The 21,938-nt window shown below is 38.2% G+C and overlaps 2 protein-coding genes across 5 annotated transcripts in view; one reads left to right on the top strand and one right to left on the bottom strand.

Annotated features, from left to right (window-relative positions):
* cep89 (centrosomal protein 89) overlaps window positions 1-21,938 on the bottom strand; it is a 56,084-nt gene that overhangs the window by 11,952 nt on the left and 22,194 nt on the right. For all 4 annotated transcript variants that reach the window (XM_026175324.2, XM_026175308.2, XM_026175316.2 and 1 more), the window contains one exon: window positions 216-364. In XM_026175324.2, the coding sequence (XP_026031109.2) occupies window positions 216-364 (149 nt within the window). The remainder of the gene's footprint in view (window positions 1-215; window positions 365-21,938) is intronic.
* Window positions 358-21,373, top strand: LOC113026486 (E3 ubiquitin-protein ligase RNF182). The gene is made up of 2 exons (XM_026175338.2): window positions 358-504; window positions 18,620-21,373. The coding sequence occupies exons 1-2, from the start codon at window positions 441-443 to the stop codon at window positions 19,363-19,365; spliced, it is 810 nt and encodes a 269-aa protein (XP_026031123.1). The 5' UTR covers window positions 358-440; the 3' UTR covers window positions 19,366-21,373.

A 21,938-nucleotide genomic window follows, 5' to 3' on the forward strand; every position in this document is an offset into this window, starting at 1 on the left:
CGAGCACCTGCACACACACTTATGCCTCTCCCTGTCTTCACTCTTTTTTCCAAACCACGGATACACACAAATCATCTTTTCCTCCTCCTCGTCCTCCTCCTTCTCCTCCCATTCATGCCTTCTCTCCCTTTCCTCCTCCCTTTTCCTGCCCTTTTGCCTTCTAACATTTCTCCTCCTCCTCCCCCCCCTCTCCCTTCTCCTCACACCCCTCCTACCGTTTGGACTGCAGCAGTTTCTCCTCTGCCTCCTGTCTTTCTCTCAGCAGCGTCTGCAGGTGAAGGATCTCCGTCTGGTAAGACACTGTCCTCCCCTCCACCGCCTCCTCCAACGCTGCCAGTCTGGTTGACGCCTGGCTCCGGTACACCTGCACATACACATTAGCAGCACACAGACACGGAGGAATGAGATGTGGAGTGTTGCTATGAGAGGGGTGGATTTACATGAAGGACAGCGCAGCAGAAACAAGTGGAGTGGAGGAGGGGGAGTCTCACACACTGGGACAAGGTGAGAAACAACAACAACAGCACACAAACACAAACATGCACACACACAGATCAGTAGATTTTGTGGAAAGGATGGTGTGAATCCCTCTGTATTTCTTCTGCATGTGGTGTTTATTTGTCTGGTGGGCGTGTACTTGTCTTTGTGTCTGTGTATGTCTGTGTCCAGGAAATAGCAGTTTGTTATAAAGTTATACTTCAGTCATTGTGTCTACAGATGAGCAGCTGTTAGGCTGCTGACAGTTCATAACAACTGCTCGTAGTGCAGCACACACACTTCTACAAGTGGAAACAGGTGAGGGGTTTTGTTTTTTTTTTTTACTGTGCCCTGCTTTACTTCTGATAAAGTCAAGTAACAATCTACAAAAACTAGACTATAAGAAAAACTGTGTGGCAGAGAAAAATACAGATGCACAAAAAGACACAATGACAGTAGCTATAACACATGCTGCTGTTCTGGGCACTGCAGTCAGAGACAACTTAGAACTGAGGAAAACAAGGTCTGAATAAGGACAGATAGTGTGTGTGTGGGGGTAGTAGCCATCTCTCAGCCTGTGTATTTGTGTGCGTGTGCAGTGGGAAAATTACAATGTCTGCCTCGGAAAGAGTAAAACGAACATGCTTTTTTTTACTCTTTTACTTTACGGATTAATTGCTTACTAAATAACTGGCTTCCCTGTATTTTATTATACGACATTCTTCACAGAGGCAGCTAGGCAAACTGCTTAATGTTTGAATACTGACGATGAATTTGATGCTCGTTTTTCTATCCACAAGGCTATGTCCCACCGTTTCCTTTCAAATCTAGCAATTACGATACCCGATTAGAAGACTGTTGGGTTATAATTATCCAAACATGAGGCATTCACCCAAATTATGTTTTGACCCTAACTGCTCCTGGTTATTGTAGACTGAGGCAGAAGTGAAAACTCCTTCAAATAAAGCCTCTCTTCAAATATTTTCAGAGAAGCAACACCAGATGTTAAATGCTTTTTCCTTAGGCTAACTGTGGTCTTGTCACAGCAAAAGTATGAATGAACCACCTGTTAAATAAGTGTTGGAATTACATGGACAGCTTTGCTTCCTCTGTGACCTCAAAGCAATAATTTCTATAATTTTATATGCATGTGGCATACAGTTTTATCATTTCCAAGAAATTTAAATTGAGAAACGATTTTTTGCTCCAGCTAAAAAATGTCCTGACAGATAAATAGGTGAAGCAATGTGATTCTTTTTTATTAAATGTGACTAATAATCCCACTATTTATTTTAACCAATTATGAGTTCATACTACATTATGACCAGAGCTTAAATCTGTGACAAAACAAACAAGAAATTAAAATAAAATTAACAGAAATCAACAGCTTGCTGTGACATGATTATTGGCCGTGTTAATTATGTACCTATAACACATATGTGAACTAGTACTATACCTTATCATACTGCCTGTGATAATTCCAATATTGATTTTTATTTGGCATATAGCGTCATATCACAACATCAGTGATAAAGTGATGCTATGCATTTCCATTTGCTAGCATATACAACAACGATTCAAGCCCAGACATGTCTGAGAACGAGGGCAGCGTGTCAGCCTCCAGTTACCACCAACAAAGCACAGTACTTTGCAAAATATGCAAGAAAACTATTTTCTCTAAAAGTGGAAATAAAAAACATGTTTCACTGTTTATTGATGTGGTTACACGGTGTGAAAGTAGAGCTTTAAGCAGCTGGTTAAATGCTTGAACCAACAAGATACAGCATTGTGAGCACAAGATAGGATTCAATTTCAAGATTCAATTTCATTTTTTTTTTTTTATATGACACAGTGGTGCAGGCTCTTTCAAAGCAAATCACTACCTAGGCTACCTTGTGCTTACATTTGACTTGCACTCTGTTAGATGTCAAATGTGTAATATTATGCCGCCACTATTTCACTATAATTCCGGGTGGAAATAAATTCAGACTTTGAATTAAGTAGTCTGCCATTAGTGACAGACTACTACTACGGAAAACGAAGCCCTTTGTTTTGTTTGCACTAAGAAACGCTGCTGCCTGTGAGCTGCACATATTGTTCAGTATTTATTTTTTCATTTATTTATGATATTATCATCGATAAGATTGGGACATAATTTCAAGGCTATATTGTCTACTCCTAAAGTGCCCATTATAGCAGTTGCATGCCAACAGTAACATCACCATAGCTCTGTACCATTTGTACCAGCAACATACAAGAAAATGAAAACCTTCAATAGCATATTATATGTATAGAAAAATGTATACATATATAACATTATCTTGAACATGAACTGAAATAATTCCCTGCATCAGAGTTAACATGACATATACATATATTTTTCATGTTTACAAAAAAGATTATCCAGCATTCTACACTGAAATGTGTCCATTTCAGTGTAGAAATGTGTCCATTTCAGTGTAGAAATGTGTCCATTTCTACACATTTCTACACATTTCTAGAAATGGACATTCTATTTAGTTTTATGGATGTACACTGGCAACATTAAACCAAATATAAGCTTTTATATTTTCTCTGATCATACAGTTGACACAATTCTCATCAGAAGTCTGTCATACTATACTGCTAGTAGAACCAAAATATATATCTTTTGATTTACAACTTGAATCTTAGGACAAATCATGACTTATTGAATTGAAGACATTTTTGCCTTACCAAGATAAACATGTTATAATCTATCCATCCAGCCAGCCGTTTTCTTCAGCGATTCCAATTCAGGGTTGTTATAAAACCAAATCTAAATCATTTTGGTTTTCTTATTAAGATTGGTTCACTATGATAAGTCAGCCATAATTACACTGTGACAACAATAATCATTTATTGTGGGATACCAGCCTTGGTGTTTCAATGCGAGACAGTTATGTTCAGATGACAGCAACTCTTGCACATTAAATATTTGCACTTTTGGGTTCATTTTTCTCTTTGGCATGCACACAATGGTAGTTTTAAGGAATACATATATTTAGTGCATTATCTGCAGAGCAACTCTAAAGATTCACAGGTGTTTTTCACTCAAACAGCTTCAATGTATCTGTTAGCCTTGCTATCTGCAAGATGCACTGAAAAGGCTGCTCTGATTCTATAAAGGTGTGTATACAAGAGGCCACAGATTGCAAATAGCGTGATAGCAAGACAGAGAACATGCTGCAAGAAATGTATCTGACTGATTAAACGTAGGACCAGTTTTATTTACTAACACCTTATAAGCAAAGAGAGTGAGTTTTAAGTGCAGTCTATGTGTGTGGCTGTGATTGTGTTTTTTGTAATAGCAAGAGAAAGAAAAAGAACAATGTAAGAATGACTAACAGTGCTATGGAATATACAACCACAGAGATGAAGCATAATTAATAATAACAAACTAAATGTAGCTAAAACAAAATAAATGAAGATTATTACATATGTGTAGCCTGTCTGTTCAATTTTACACAGGCTTCATCTGTAATATAACCATAGGCCACATCTCCCACTTAATCCAACAAAGGTGACTGCTCTCTGGAGGAGAGCATCTATGTGGTTATTAGGGGGTAGCATATGTCACCATCCGCCACCCTGTAGTTGTGTGATGTATTTAATGCTCTGACAAAGGGACAGCCTGTTTTGCTTTACTTCTCATGGACCAGGAATGACAAATTCTAAAAAAAAAAAAAAATAGGATTCTCCTTACAAAAATACTCATAAAAAACAATTCTTCTCTTAATGTCTTGAAAACCACACAGAACCTAATTAAACCCCAATGAAAAACAACCAATAAACGAGCTGACTTAAGATGCATTGACTAAAACTGTCATTATGTCCTAAGACAACCAAAATAAATAACATAACACCATTTTTAATGCATTCTTGTATTGGTCTTAGTTTATAAAAGAAAATAGAAAAACAAAGGAGTGGAGTCCATGGGGTATAATAGTGCACACTCAGAGAGAAGTCAAACACATGCAAACATGTTTGATAAAAAGCAGAACATGCCAGAAATATTCAAGATGTATTTAACAAATGTTGAAAGCACAAAAGCAGCAGGGCACCGACCTTCACTCAGCAGGGTGGCTCCAAAGCCCCACCTGACAAGCAGAATCTAAATATTAATCTGAAACTTATCTGACGCCTGTCTTGCCTCCTCACATGCTGGCCGCTTAACCATTTAGGAGTCTCAACCTTGAATATGGCCTCTGTCTCTGCCCAGCTGGCATGCTAATTCCCAGCTGAGCTCAGTGATGAATGGAATCGGTATTATATGTTGTCAAATCAAAATGTCTCCAACTCTCCAGGGAGTCAGCCATCAGCCCAGCTGAACTGGTGACATTTAGCCCTCACAACAAGCTGAGCTGAGCAACACAAAGCCAATATAGCCCCCATTCTAGCTGCATCCCAGGGGCTGCTGACCTTCTCCACACAGTAACAACAAAAATACAAAATAAATCCAGTATATTTTCTTCGCATAAGTATAATTTAAGACAGATTAGAGTTGGAGTAAGGGTGGTTTGGGCTAGCAAATGATTTATTTTATTACCATTCTGACATTGAGAAAGAAATGGATTAACTCCTGAAAATCTCAAAAGAATGTATTAATTGAAGGTATGGTATAAAGAGCTCTACTCTGCAGAAGGACTTTTGCATAACAATACTTTAACCCCACATTAAATTACAACAAACAGCCCCAACATGAATATGAATTACATCAACTGTTATTGTAACTTGGTGTGTAAGATCAGATCACTGAGTGTCCACTTTAATCAGTCTAATAACATGTTGTCGGGTCAATGTGGTCAGGTGTTCTTCCATTTTGAAATAACCTATTTTGCTGCTGAGTCAGGAGCGCATCCCATATAGCTGGATACTGCTGATCAGCATGACCAATGGACAGTCAGACATTTCCCGCAGGAGATGGTCACAGAGGGGTTGAAGGAATAGCACAATGATCATGGAGCACATTGTGCAGAATGCAGAGAACGAGATTCGATTTGCTATCACTCTGAGCCTTGTTTGCAAGCTAGACTACTTTGTTTCTGTAAGAAGAGGACAGAAGCTGCTGTTAAATGGTGTGCTTAGCGATCATGCTTGAAATTACTAAATATACTTTTCAGCTCAGGTTAAACAACTTTTCATGTGAGTTTGAAAACATTAACTTCCAGCTTGAGCAGCCAAGGCTATGTACAGATTCTCTAGAATGCCCATCACTAGTTGTTTTGTTTGTACCCATTAAAAACTAGCTAAAGTTCATCCTTTTAGTCTTACCACCTGCTCAAAGCCAACCATGTATCTGCGCTGCCATATTTCCATGTGTGCACAGGGAAATGTGGGAAGGTCTCAGGAAAGAACCATACTGCCAAATATATTTTAATATACATAAACGTTGATGGAAATAGTTTTCCTTTGACTATAGTGGTCTTGACTGAACTATATTGACAGTACAGGCCTCATTGTATGAACTTTTTTCAGTCGCTCTTTGCTGGAGGGATGGTGCTGCTCTATGTAATGCAAGAAAACCTTCTCTTTAAAATACCCCAAAGGATTTTTGCACTGGATTAGTAGGGAAACATCTAGACTATATTTGTCTTTAGACATTCTTGTGCAATAGTGCTTTGGATTGTTATCCCTCTTCAGTCAGATTTCTGTAGACTGGTAGCATTTAATTATATTTACAGGCCTCCATGGTGTGAAAAGCCCCAACACCTTTGGTATTGCAGCTCTAAATCATCGCACTATGCTGCCTTGGTACATAACATTCACCATCACAACAAACATGCTGGACCCCATCTGAGCCAAGCAAATTTATGCTGGTCTCATCTGACCATAGAATCATTTTGCAATGTTCATCAGATTCAGAGCAAGGTTTATTCCTGGGATGCCAGCCATAAAGGGTGACCTTACACAATGTCCTTGCACTGCTTTAACCTCCACAGAAACTCAGATTACCATTGATAACCACTTTGTGAAGTAGTTCCAGTGAACCACAGAGCACTGGATAAATAACTATATAAACATAAATATATAAAAATACAAATATACAAACATATAGTTGTTAGGAGCTTTATAGTTTTTAAAATTTCTTTACAACTACACTGATTGTTTTTCATTTGTGGATTTAAAATTCTGATGGTAAATACCAATTGCCACATCAAACCTACATGAAAACAGGATGAATACGCAAACACCACATGTAAACGTAAACTTGCCCAGGTAAAACCTAGGCCATCACCTTAAAATGAATATTATTGAATAGTTTCTACTTTTTGGCAACTATGGCTGACTCGGAAACTGGACTACAGGACAGAATGACAAACCCTAGGAGTCAAAATGTTGTCATGTGCAGCAGATTACAACCCAAATACAAGGCATACCGAGACAAAGTTCAAAAACAAAAACAGAGTGAGAAGTTTATTTGGTTTAGGGTTAAATGCAAAAAAAAGAGGGGGGGGGAGGAAATCTAAAAAAATTCAAGAAGCCCAGAAAGAACACACAACAACACTGACTACAGATGTGAAACGTGACTGACTACACACAGACATAAGACCCTAACATCCGTAAACTCTATGAAGAAAGACACAGGTGTAAAGCCTAGGAAAAGGAACACATTGAGTTATACTAACCAGGATACTAAAGCAAAAAAACAACAACAAAAAAAGATATAAAGGAAGATGAAACTCAAATATGAACACTAAACAAACTAAGAACCAAATGGAACATCAAACAATAAACGGGAATTAAAAGTAGGTCAAGGACCGAGGACCAGACACTGTGCTGACTTCTTCCAGTGAAATGTATTTGTTGTCACAAAGGTTGTGTCCAAATGCTGCGCTATGATAAAATGCTATTGGGGCTAAACTTCCCTGGACGGCTAAATTATTTTTACTTTCCCTTTTAAAAATCGTATAATAGCATGAACCAGAGGCCAGAAGTCTGTTAATATTATCTAGTAAAGTACTCACTGTGACAGTTCTGTTATCAGGAATAAAACTGTTCAAACCTAAATGCTAATGGTAATGCTCATACAATAATCCACAGTAGACTTACAGAGCTGTTCTCCAAATCAGTTGCTTGACTTCATTCTGAAGCATAAATCCCGTTTTTCTCTCTTCAGTAACTGTGAGAGATGCCACATGTGTGATATGTTTAAATGTGCCACCATGCAGTTTCCTGTAGTTTCATACATACAGCATACAACTTGTTTAGTAACTTCAGTTTTTTGAAAACTTTGTAACCAGCTTCCCTGTGTTTTGTTAAATCCCTGTTTACTCATTTTTGTTAGTACTATCTGAGGTACAGATTATAGCATAAGTGGGTGTTCTTCTCTACAGTTACACTCTCCTGTGTAACTGCACAAGATGGCAGTGAGCTTGGAGACTTAAGCCACATTCCCATCCATACATAATTGCTGCTTATGATGAAATACACTTTGACAACTGTTCCTAACAGAATACTGTTTGTGCCAGATGTCTTATTTAAAAGACACAATTTTGTCATTGCCTCAGCTGCATATAAAAGAAAATGCCTGAATGCCAGTTTAAATAACTTTAAATAACTTTAAATAAATAGCTGTAAAACGTTATGTAAAATGGTTTGTAGTAGTGCTACTATGTTTGTCTGGTTGCATAATTGTTTCTGTATTCATTAGACTCAATCAGGTATTTATATGGTGGTTGCTGATTTAATGGTTGAACAAATGCCTAAATATTGTGCATTTTCAAATGTGTCATATAGGAGTACAACATATGTGACTAAATGAACATGCAGTTAAATATGTGCCCAATATTGACACCAAGCACACAAGCAGTAATGATAATTTATCAGTATTTAAGAACTCCCAAGAAGAGAAAATCTTCAAAAGTACCTTATTAGAATTGACTAGAATCACTAGACTATATTGTATGTATAAAGCTGTGGTACAATTTATTACCACAGGCACACATAGAACTGTTAATGCTTTTAATGTTTTTTAAACAATCTAGTTTTTAAAAAAATCAAAGAAAGTTTGCCTTTCTTTGTTTTTCACACCTAATTGTTATAAACAAGCATGAAAGCTCTGGCAGCAGCATGGCCATAATCCTTTGGATCAATGGCATAATTCAGACAAGCATCACCAAGCGGATATTCTGACAACAAAGGTCAAAGCTATCATCAACAATCCACAGTGAAATGAAGAAGGTAGGGGACAGGAGAATAATGACACAGGAAGGTGAGGGCAAATGGTCCACTTGCTGTAAACTAAGGGAGTATCAGAAGCCACTGGACAAAATTTCTGTGTCCAGCAGCAGACTTTAGGAAAGCAACATACATTAAGGTCTTTTTCGCACGATATCTTACACATCCTGCAAGTCTGTCTATGAAAAACTTGCTAAGTCTTTTACAGAATGTTTGGAATATGGCAAGAAACCTAAGGTAAAATCTGATGTCTTCAATGACATTGGACAAAGTCAGACTGTACATTAATTAAAACCCGAACTGGTAACCAAGAAGTACCTGCCAGTGAAAAACAAATGCAAATGGTGTTCTTAGTACAATTACATTTTTAATATGGTTGTCATATTCTAAATTTTTATATGCTTTTTATTTTCTATTTTAAATATAACATGGCTTTTCAAGATTTACAAAACAATTGCAGTATGTTTAACATACAATTACAACTTTTTTTTTTTTGGAACACTAGTGCTATAAATGCAGGTAAACCGCGTTTGATCTGGTTTTGTCAGGATCTATACAAAGTATTGACCTGCATAACTCTGGGTGTGAAGGCGCAGGTCAAAGCGTCTGGAGCTCAGTATTTCAAAGATGTCTGTAGCTGTGATAACACAGCTTAGACTTTGCTTTTATCTTGCTGATTAAAGTCTTTTCCATTATGTCATGAAACGTGTTCCTCAAAGCATTTTTTTTGCTATTAAAAAGATGGACTTGTTACTGGCTTGAAATCCCAGGATGAGCCACTAAACACCATGAATGCAGGATACAAAGGCAGGCGTGTTTATCAAGGTTATAAGAACACTTTGTTCGGCAAATGGGAGACAGAAAGTGGTCCAGTGTTTTAAAACCCAGTGTAATACTGAAAAAAACCATCTCTTCTCTGCACAAACAAAAAGACAAAAGAGGCTATAGTGTGCGTGTTGTTATGGGTCTCATGCTGAAATGACTGATTCTAGCATTTTTCTTGGTAAACCAAAATGGCTGTAATTTCTAGTGTGAAATTACCATCTGACTCAATAAGGGCCTAATTATTCAGTAAAAATGCGCCAGAACGGTAGACTGGCTCACACACAGTAACTAGTCCAACAGATGCTTAAATGTGAAGTCGACTTCAGTGTTAAGATAAGATAAGATAAGATAAGATAAGATAAGATAAGATAAGATAACTCTTTATTGTCATTGCACAGTCATACATAGTACAGTAGTACAATGAAATTGGAAAAACTGTCCTACGTCGGCACTACATATAACACAACACGACACGATATGACACATCACAACGTAACAAACAACACAACACAGTATATTAACTTAGTATAAAGAAACCCAGTGCCTGCTGCTGTACATGTGAAGGCTAAAGACTTTTTGCTAGTAGCATAAAAGTCTGTCATTTTCATTTCTACTATTAACTAATAGTTCCCTTAACTTGAATAATGCTTTTGTTGCTCATTCACTATCCTTTTGTTTCTATTATCAATTGCATCTTTTAACCAGTGTGTATTAAAGGCTTTCTCTTTAGTTAAATGAATTCTAAGGGTTATAGGGCAGGCATACCCATTCAACAGTCTATAACAGTAAAAGGAACCCCATCAATGCTTGAAACCTGTATGAGTACATTTGTTTACTTTGGGCAACATATAAGGTTTTCAATGACAGTCATAATGTGCAAAAACATATCAAAAGTACCTGGGATTATATTCAATGTGTATCTTAGAATTTAATGTTTCCACTTTCTCTCACATGTTACGCTACCTCTTGAACTACACATTAAATAACATATGTTTATGAAGTGGTTAGTAACCTGATCTACAACAACCTTTCTCAGGGACATATCAAAGCATGTTTCTGGGTAAACAGTAGCCTCCCTAATTATTACAAGACTATTTACAGTATCTCAAAATTCAGATATAAAGAGAGTGACTCTCCACAGTAAAGTGCAATTAGATCCCAGTGAATTAACTACTCAGTCACAATGACTAAGGTGTGATTTTTCTATATTTAGTCATGAAATTTAACTACTACAGTAGGCAAGAGTGGTTGATTTATTTTAGAGTGACACTATGGCTAAAAAGAAACTCTTTCTTTATTTTTGGAATCTCTTCAATATGGGCACTAATTTGTCCTATCTAACCTCAAGTAACTAATCTTATCCAAAGGGTACCTTTTATTATTTTTTTTTTTTTTACCATCACTCTGTTCACAGTGACTATTAACAACTAATAACGTCACCTGCTTGATAATTTTGCAACAGCATCCACATTATGAAGCAGTTTCTCATTAGGAGAGAGATCACAGTAGCATTTTCAACACGTGAAGCTGACTTTAGCCGGCAGTGTTTCTGTATTTGCAGCAATTATCAGAAGACATGCTTTCTGCATGGACTACAAAAAAATCTATGTCCTGTTTCTGTAAAAACTGAGACAAGTCTAATATCACCAGCTAAGCTCATAATTTATCTTTAATTGAATGCAATAACACATGCATACCCTGTCTTCTATTAGTTGAAAACAATACACTTGAAAAAAAGAGAATCTGACAGCACGTACAGAAAGAAAAAAAACCTGGCAGGTCTTGGACCAGAATAGATCAATGCAAATGTGTGTTGCTCCAGATGACAGCACCGCTGGATGGCTCTGGACAATTCATCTGGTTGGACTGCAAAGTGATGAGATATGCAATATTGCAAAGTGCAAGATGGTGATGAAGGCTGTGGTGATTAATAGCTTAGCACGTAAAGTAGGGATATTCTCCTTACAGACCAGGAACCTGACAACAACACACTCAGCAAATTCTTTCAATTAAACCACAGCTCAACCAACAAAAGCAATTTTTCCCCCCAGAAATGTTTAATATACATATTATGGTGGCTGTAAGTTCATATGGTAGATTTGAAAGTGTGGCATAAAGTATATCTCCAAAGTGGATACAAATTTCTGGCAGTAAACGGCCAGTTAATGCATAATGACAGGGAGTAGTGATAAAAAAGTACTAAGGTAGTACAATGATTGCAAAAGAAGAAAACACTGATGTGATTAATATCATTAATGTTTCAAGCATTGCAAAAGGTTAATGACTGTTAATGGTCTGTTAGGTCTTAGTAATACAGGCTTTGTGGGGAAAACAAATGAAAGTTTGTTTACAATGTAAGCTCTCTGGGATACTTAAAAAAATTATAACCCCAACTCTCAAATTCCTTTTGCAAACTGGGCTCTTTCATGAGTTATGAGCATCGATCCCCCTCTTTACAACCTTTTTTTTTGGGGGGGGGGGGGGGGGGGGGGACTTTTGTGGAAAATCAGGCAGTTCTGCTTACATGATTGATCTAGCAAGAACATCTCCGTCTTTCTGACATCTTTCAGAAGGCTTTTTAACTCAACAGACAGGCTTAAATATTTAACAGTCAGTAAGTCACAGAGAGTAGGGGAGAGCGGGGTAAGTTGTCACACTGTTCATAACTCCAACACTAGAGGCTCTATCTCAAAAATGAAATAGCCACTTTGTGTGACTTCTTCTTCTATAGTCAACCTCCTGTTCACATGTAGTCAAGACTGCTCTAATCTGAGGTGAGCACATCTTTTTTATTTTTTTGACCTAAAAGGAAAAATAAATCACTTTAAATTTTCGTCAGTACAACTTTGTTAGGTATAGATGTTACAAATTATTATTTTACACAAAATAGAGGAGACATTAACGTGTCTTTTGATACTTCAGCTGATGTGCTATGTTGAGCTAACCCTGACATTTAGCCAAAATTAGCATAAATGTCAGTTTGGGGCAAGTTGTCTCATTAACTTTGGGGCAAGTCGTCACATGTGACAACTTGCCCCAGTACAAATAAATGCTCCAAAAAATTGATATTGTAATTCATTTGTATTTGTAATAAGGTTTTTGAAGAAAGGAAGGAGAGGCAGGAATTAAGGAAGGAAGAAAGTAAGATGGTTCGAAATTATCAACGAAAGACAGAGCGTGGCAGAACACCACCTAACATTATGTTAAAGGCAGTCAGGCAGGTAAAGATGCAGAACAAATCAATCAGAAGTACAGCAAAGGATTTTGACATAAATTACCGTACTCTAACTCGGTATTGTCAAAAGATTACCAGAGAAGAAATTGAAAGTCAGACAGCCATGCCAACAACAATGGTTGGTTATACAACGCCAAGGAAGATTTTTTCCCCTGATTTGGAAAAGCAGCTTGTTGAATATATTACTAGGTCAGCTGACATTTATTTTGGTCTGTCACCAAGTGAGGTCAGAAAGCTTGCCTACCAGTTTGCTGTGGCACACGAACTGAAGTTTGTGCCTTTGTGGGCAGAAAAAGAAAAGGCCAGCAAAGAGTGGTTTACAGGCTTTTTAAAGCAGCATACAACATTGTCACTGAGAAAGCCAGAAGCAACTAGCCTTGCCAGGGCAAGTAGCTTCAACAGAGAGAATGTCAATGCTTTCTTTGACAACTTAGAGAAAGTGTTATGCAAATATGAGTTTGGACCAGGAGACATTTGGAATGTTGATGAAACTGGGGTCACCACTGTACATAAACCAGACAAAGTGTTGGCCAGACGTGGATTCAAACAAGTAGGGTCATTGACCTCTGCTGAAAGGGGAACCCTTGTCACACTGGCCTGTGCTGTCTCAGCCATAGGGAATAGTTTACCTCCATACTTTATTTTCCCACGTGTCCACTTCCATGACCATTTCCTGATCAACGGGCCACCCGGCAGCAAAGGAGGGGCAAATTCCTCTGGATGGATGAAAGACACACACTTTGTTGACTTCCTGCAACATTTCAATGAACATACAAAGTGTTCAAAGGAGAAGCCCTGTTTACTCCTTTTGGACAACCACGAGTCTCATCTGTCCATTGATGGACTCAATTATGCCAAAGAAAATGGCATAATCATGCTGTCATTCCCACCGCACTGCTCACATCGGCTCCAACCATTAGACAGGTCTGTCTACGGGCCACTAAAGAGGCACATCAACAGCACGTGTGATGCCTGAATGAGGAACAACCCTGGGAAGACAATGTCCATTTATGACATTCCTGGGATTGTGGCAATTGCATATCCTCTGGCTGCAACCCCATTGAACATTCAGGCTGGTTTTAGGGTGGCTGGGATTCAACCTTACAACAGAAATGTATTTCTGGAAGCCGAGTTTGCACCATCCTACATCACAGATCGCCCTATTCCGGACCCTGCCCTGCCAGGCTCCAGCACCAACTCTGCACTGCCAGGCCCCAGCACCAACTCTGCACTGCTAGGCCCCAGCACCAACTCTGCACTGCTAGGCCCCAGCACCAACTCTGAACTGCCAAGCTCCAGCACCATCTCTATCACGAGCTCACCCTTACCCAGCACTGCAATTACTGACAGCGGACTACCAACTCCAGAGGACATCCGGCCATATCCAAAAGCTGGCCGCCGAAAACCATCCAGCAAAGGAAGAAAACAACGCAAATCAGCAATTCTAACCGACACGCCAGTGAAGCAGCAACTAGAAAAAGAAAAGAATAAGGCTGAATCTAGCAAAAAGCTGTTTCAAAAGAGAGGGACGCGAGGGGGGAAAACATCTGGACCTATGAAGAACAACGCAGCTAAAAGAAGAAAAATAATTCAAGAGTCATCATCAGATGATGAAGAGTGCTTCTGCCTTGTCTGTGTGGAGCCATTTTCAAACAGTTGTCCAAAAGAGACCTGGGTAAAATGCGTAAAATGCAACTAATGGGCCCATGATGCTTGCACCTCCGGCCAGGCAATTTATGTGTGCCAGAATTGTGACTCTGAAGTTGAGTCTGATTAATCAGAAATAGGGCATCTGTTTTGTTCAGAGGATAAACATGTTAAGTAAAGCAAGTTATTTGCAGCATTCCATTCATTTATGATGGATTTATGTGCAAGCCAGAGAACATTTGAGTTTAAAGTTCAAACTAAAGTTTTCTTTCTACTTAATGTTTTGATTAAAATGTGTATTGGATTGAAATAATTGTTTTTTTTCCAAATTCTCTTGGCATAATTGTTCAAATTTCCAGTTTTGGTTTGAATTTAACAATTAAAATCAATAATCACAATTAAGTATTTGTGTTCTTATTTTAAGATAATCTAGTGTGACAACTTACCTGCCGATGGGGCAAATTGTCACAAGTACACATTCTCCATTCAACAGTCTACAACTCCGTAATGAGATAAGATATGAAAATGTAATGAATACATCATATGTGCCCGAGACTTCCTTCTTTCATTTGGTGAAACATTTATTACGTTGTGATGTATGGTGCTCAGTAAGAGTTAGTCAGTGTGAAAAGTGTGACAACTTACCCCGCTCTCCCCTACTATTGGGCAATTGCCAGTGCAAAATCCACCTATTCAATCTATATTTCATGGTCATGAATGAGTGAAAGACTGGCCATTCTTTATATAACACTTTCATGATGGGAGGGGGACTTGCTAATGTCCATATACAGAAGTAAAGTAAGCCGTATCAAGAGGAATGAACTGTGCCATGGCTCTCAAAAGCAATTTCTGAGGTTTTACTAAACCTTTCGTAACCTTTCTAAACCTCACTGATTTAATTTGAATTGAACTAAATAAACTTAGAGCTGAACAAAGACTGGACTACCATCTCCAGACACTGCTGTTTCCTATGCTAACTGCCACATTTAGAGAGAGCTACACATCTTTCATTCTGAATGATGGTGAAACAGTACTGATTAAACTGATTATATCCCATTGACTAGTTGGTATCTAATCAATTTTCACACACGCACTTTTGCAGGATATTGAGGTTAGAGTATTTTCCACAGTTATTCTTACAGTACATGTAAGAGGCAGCATGTTAAGTAACCAGCTTTACCTTGTCTTTCAGTTTACACATGTCACTACACAGAAAAAGTGTATTAAAATTCATCATATGAACCAACTATCTTTAGGGAAATGTAGCCATAATATAGGCTCCAAGAAGATGCTGCGCAAAAAATACAATACGCAGGAAGTACAGCGTGATCTGTGGTATTTTCAGGTGAGGGCACTACCTGTAATGGAGGGGCCCTCAAGGACAAATACCTATCAGAAGTAATGTCCCAGAGGACAATCTCAAGCACTTTTCTAAAAAGGACGAAAAATGTCAATGTGTTACTACACCTTATACAGCAACTGTGTCTGGCCTCAACATGCCATTTAAGTTGCGTGGCCGTAGCGCAAATCCTAGTGCCAAGAATTCAAGACTAAAAAACGTTGATTTTGTAAGAGAATGGATGTGTTTTCCACACAAGTAGCCTCATCGGAACCACTTTACTTTTGTATGCTAGAGGCAAGAGAAATATTCCCAAAACGTTAAATCTACTAGCTGAGCACTATGTGTCATAGCCTATAGCTAACTAAGAACAACATCTTTACATATTATTTGACATAACACAATGGGTGCATGAGTTTATGCACAGTATTAAGTATTAGGTCTGTTGATTTGGCTGCAGAGACAGTAGCTGCTCATTTGCTCCTTTGCTGTCAGTTGCTCTTGGCACAACTGACAGCAAAACAAACCTAAACTGTGGACTTCTGTGCACACACGCACACACACACAAGCAGTGCCATGCAGGCATATCCAAATACGACAGGAAAATTGAAAAAATTGAAAATTAGACGGTTAAAAGAGCTACTGATTATTTCTTCACCTGAAGAAAACTGAGTTTCATATTTCATTTTTTTCTCAAGGCTAAATTTCAAGAGAACAGAGCATAAAAGAATAATGCTGTTCTAAATCTGCAGAAGCAAGGGAAACCTATAAAAAAATCCCATGTCTGATATTGAGAATTTTCTACCTTATCCAGTTTTAATAAACAGAACATATACACAGTATGGATAAAATGATTTTGATATTTATTTGCTTCAGAAATGACAGACCTCCTGCTAAGTATTTAGTCTCTTTTGTATGATCGCACATATTTCTCAGCCCTCAGGGACATTCAAAGAAATCCACAGTGTGGTAGTTTTGCTAAAAAGAAGAAGTGTTTCAGGCTGTAGACGAGTTACCAGAAACCTCATCACGACTCGAATGTGTTTTGTAATATGCAAAAACAAATGTGACAGTAACAACTGGAGCTGATGTTCAGTAGTTTTTGTATCACAGCTCAATGTCTGTGGAATTAGATTACAACAGTCCTTCGGTATCATTTCCAGTTGCATCAGTATATGCTGAATTAACAACCAGAGCAATTGTCAGTAAGTTCCTTATCATGTCATGTTTGCATTGTTTTCAGGGCTTACAACCCATTTCCAAAAAAGGTTTGAATGGTGTGTATAATGTAAACAAGAGCAAAAGTCTCTGTTCTGGAAACCATTAAAAGCTCCCCAAATTATGAGTATATATATATATACATATATATATATTTTTTTTTTTTAATCTAAGCTTCAGTATTGGTCATCTTAATATTATAAAGAATTAAATACAGGGTCTGACTGATTTGCAAATCAGGGCATTATTTTTTTACCTACATTTTACACAATGTTACAACCCTTTTTTTCTTCGGAAAGGAGGGCCGTATGGATTGATGGATGGTTAAAAACGAGCTATCAATTTTGTTGGACACACACAGATTTAAATTTAAAATTAAAATTGTTTACAAATATGAACCATGAATCAGGAATATCTTGAAACATGATCAGGAACAGCAACAATGGAGTATGCAGCTACAAAGAGGGGTCCTCCTAAATGAAGGTCTGGAGCAAAGTCCATGTAGTGTGGGGTCTGAAGCCTTCCTCATATGTCTTCAGAGGGAATTTTTGTAGGTACATGACAATTATGACTAATATAGCTAGGTGTTGCTGTTAAATTTTTGTGGGGATGGAAATTGTAAGACTGTAAAACTTCTGTCTAGTATGACAGTAATGAAGCACCTTTAGGTAACTGCAAACATCCTGACATATAGGTAGACTGGTCAAAAATTTCAGCATATCCTAGCCAATAATGGCCATCATGTTCAGTAAACTAATAAATTCAAGTAATGATTAACTTGCTGGTTTTTGAATGTTCATGGTTGGCTGGGCCTTTCTGCCTGTTTTCCATGTGCCTTTGTGGGTTTCCTCTGCGTGATCTAGTTTTCTCCCACAGTCTAAAGACATGTATGTTAGGTGTCTTTGGTGATTCTAAACTGGATGTGAGGGTGATTGTGTGATTGTCTGTCTCTCTCTGGAAGCACTGTGATGAACTGATGACCTGGGTGTACCCTATACCCCTCCCTATGACAGCTGTGATAGGCATTATCCCCACCATGACCCTGCGCTCAATAAACGGTTACGAAAACGAATGCCCTGATGACTAACTCAGCAAACACATTTAATGCCCAATAAAAGAAATCAGTTTGTTCAGGGAGAACAATGAGAGTCTTTCAATGAATGACAATGCTCTACTATCCAATGCCCTAACTGAATAAATTAAATGCCAAGAAGGACTTTATATAATCCAATGGATAATGAATAAATACATTAAAAAATAATTTAAGTAACAATCAAACCTTTGGTTCAAGGGCTGGTCATTTATTTTAAGAACTGCATCAACACTAATGAATCAATGAAAAATGTTCAGGGAGCAGCTCCCTGTACCATCTCTCCCTGATTATCAATAGCACTACTGGCTCTTACTTTGCCATAAAAGGGCACTAGTATAATACCCTGATTCAACTCCCAAATCATAAATCTTTCATCACCAGAAGGTACACAAAGTCAAAGCAGTCAGAGAGGAGCTTTGACCTTTTCCTGCTGGGCAGAGAGATGCAAGACACTGTAGTGACAAACATGCTCTGGTTTTTTGTTCCTTCCTTCTTCCTTCTTCTTTTATTACTTCCTTTGCATACTAGTTAAAGTCACATGTGATGTTCTGTTTTTATTTCACCCTGTCTCTATATGTTTCCCTAGAACATGACTTGAAGATGAGCTGTCCTCAGACTGAGTTTGAGGAGAAGGAAAGTCCTCCTCCGGAGGAGTTAGAGTGTAAAATCTGTTATCAGCGTTACAATGTCCACCACCGGAAGCCTAAAATCCTGGACTGCCTTCACCGGGTCTGTGCCCGTTGTCTCGTTAAAATCCTGGATATTGCTGACAGTGCAGGCTGCATCTCCTGCCCCTTTTGCCGACACCAAACTGAGATCACTGAGCAGGAGATTTCAGCCCTGCCTGATGATGTTAACATCATGTCCCACTTGGTGATGCGAGACAAATCCTGGAATTCCGACCAAAACAGGGAGGTGGTCTTGACTCCAAAGAGTTTCTCCTCCTCCAGTCCATCTCGTGACTCATCCAACTGCCTGGTAATCACTATAATGGAGGTGCAGAGGGACTCACAACACTCTCCAAGCCAAAATGGCAGCTCAGATGTTTATGCTGAGCAAAGCCTGGACTCAGTATCTATAGGCTCTAATGGGCCAGCAGATCAGGATGCCTTGTCCAAGTTCTGTAATCATGTCCCACGCATCCTGGTCTGGCTTCTGGGTTTCTTATACTTTGGCTCACTTCCTCTTGGAATCTACTTGCTGGTGATTCAGAGAGTGACTCTGGGTATTGTATGCGTTAGCTTAGTACCATCAAGCCTGACAGTTTGCCTGGTCTATGGATTCTGCCAGTGCCTTTGTCAAGGCATGTGTGACTGCTCTTCCAGAGGATGATGGGATCCTGAAAACTGGTTGTCCTAGGATAGGAAAGAGTCAGCCTGTGGGAGTACAGGCCTCCAGGTAAAGATGATATCCTCTCCTGCACAGGCATAACAAGCTGAGCAGTCAGTCACCTTCATGCAAATAAAAGGCCAGTGAGACAAAATAAGTCAGTTTTCAGTGATGTGCTGTGCTTTTGTTAGACGTACTGCTTCAACGGAGATACCAGCTTGGTCAAGAGAAACAGAGCCAATGGCATGGTCTGTCAGCAGCCTATACCGACTTTTCTGTGATGCATTTTTGTGACCTTTATTTGTTATGTGTTGTGTGTTGACCTAGTCTAACATAGCATTTGACAACAAACCTTTAATCCTCGACTTGCATAAAAACAACACTGACAGGAGTCCTGTGCCCTCAATTATCAACATTGTTTCTGTACAAAAATCCGGGATGCAAACCTTTTTAAATTAAATTTGGGATTGTGTGAACTGACATGAATGTGAATACAGTTTTCAAAGCATTATAATGGTTTACAAGAAAGGTCTGTTTACTTACTCGTTTTTCAAACTCGTTTTAATTACTGCAATTGACAGCTGCCAACAACAAAAAGAAAAATAATTGGGTGTGATTTAGGTCGGTGGTTATCTATGGTTTATTATGAACTAGGCTGCTGATGAGCCTGCTGATCGTGCATTTTTGTTACAACAGTTTAATATCCTACTTGAAACACCGTTCCTCAAAGTGAGTGTGAAGGACAGGTCATAATGTGAGAACTGCAAACACAGTGACTTGACATTTTGTATGTTATCCATCTGGCTCGATTTTTCAGCCTTCCTCACTTTCGAAAAAAACTGTCTGCATGCAAAGCATGTTTTTTTGCCATGACAAAATACAAAACACCAATAAAAACCTGTGACATGGCCATAATTTAATTGTTACACAAGTAGCACACAGGCAGAGGTGTGACGAGGTTCTTGCTGTTAGTGAATATGCATTTCTGCACCTCTAGCTCTCACGTCATTCGGGCTACTGTGCAAGGAAACAGTGCATGTGAGGCATAAACTAGGCTCATACCTCAGGGTTTTTGATACTTCCTGTCAAACAACACATCCTCCATTCAGTTTGTCCTTTGGCTTTAGCAACTCTGCTATTCTTGATTTTTTGGTACAGGTAACGTGCTTGTTTTGCTCAAAGATACTAATGAGTGTCGTGGTAGAAGCCAAATTTGCACATGTGTTGCAACAGCTGTCTTAATTGTCTGCTGCATGTTTAAAAAAAGGCTCTTCTTACATGTACCACCAGGAAATACTGACTCAACAAATTGTGTTTTAATTCGGTTTTATAAAAATGAAAGAAAGAAAGAAAGAAAGTCCAGAATTTTAAATGCTATTTTTGATCAAGTCTTTTCCTTTGTGTTGCAGAAAGAAATTGCCCTTAAAGCTTTGTTTTGTTGTAGCAGAAATTTCTCTTCTGCGACACGTTTAATTGTATCCAGCAGTGCCTGACATTTCCAGAACCAGTTAAAATAGTTTTACCATTTAACTGCTTTATAGGGGCATTTCATTCTGTAAATCAAACTAAATCAAACAAAGTTCATGAGCAGGAGAGTATAGTATGACCTTTGTTGAATTTAAAAGTAGGCTTTATTTTAGTCTTCGGAGAACATTTAGAGTCTTTTCTGTTAAAATGTTGATAACTGAGGGGCCTAGAACTACTATTTTTCATATATCCAGTGACTGAAGTCGGGTAATGGTACATTTCATCAAATGCAGATGTAGCATTTACAATTCATTTGAGTGATAAACTTTTTCTCTGTTCTGTATGTCCTGATGATTTTCTGTCATTTGTGCTCTATATTTTTATTTCTTGGATTTCCTTTGTCAACTGCTCTATCTGTTGCTGTACATTTTATCTTTTATGATTTCCTGTATTTCTGCTTATGATACAGTGACTGCAGCTTAGCACTATGCTACCGAGTACAGACGCTACTAGGCAATTAAATAAATTGAACTATTTTCTTCTATAGGTTGCTCGTGTGCATACTTTCCCTCCTGCTACCTCCTGTCTGATTTTTGTGAAATTTTTCATAGGTAGTGTTTTTAAGCTTAGAGATGCAAGATGCCGTCAAACCAATAAAATCATAAAGGCAAGAGATTATATGTGATTTCACAAAACACCGCTGTGTTCGTAGAAGTGGGATTTTTAATCTTTAGAAGATTTCTAGAGACTCTAAACTCAATTTTTGACATGATTATCTCCAAACCTTCCAAAGCTTGATGAGACTCAATATTACTGCCAGGTGTGAGGATAAGAAAAAAGGATAACAATTTAATTCTCTTTTGAATAATGGCAACTGAGAATTACTACTTTGACAAAGATCTTTCATTTTTTAGTGGCATACTATTGTGCAATATTATTTTCACCAAAGATACACAGTAAATATGCCACAATGAGCTTAGACTTGATGAGGAAAAATGATCTGAACAGACATAAGAAGAAGAAGCGATTCTTAGAAGAGATATTAGTTATGACAGATATCAGCAGCAGGTCAGAAAAGAGGAACAGAGTTATTATTTTTGCTCTATTTG

Source organism: Astatotilapia calliptera, chromosome 1 (genome assembly GCF_964374335.1).
Source record: "Astatotilapia calliptera chromosome 1, fAstCal68.1, whole genome shotgun sequence".
NCBI classification, from domain to species: Eukaryota; Metazoa; Chordata; class Actinopteri; order Cichliformes; family Cichlidae; genus Astatotilapia; species Astatotilapia calliptera.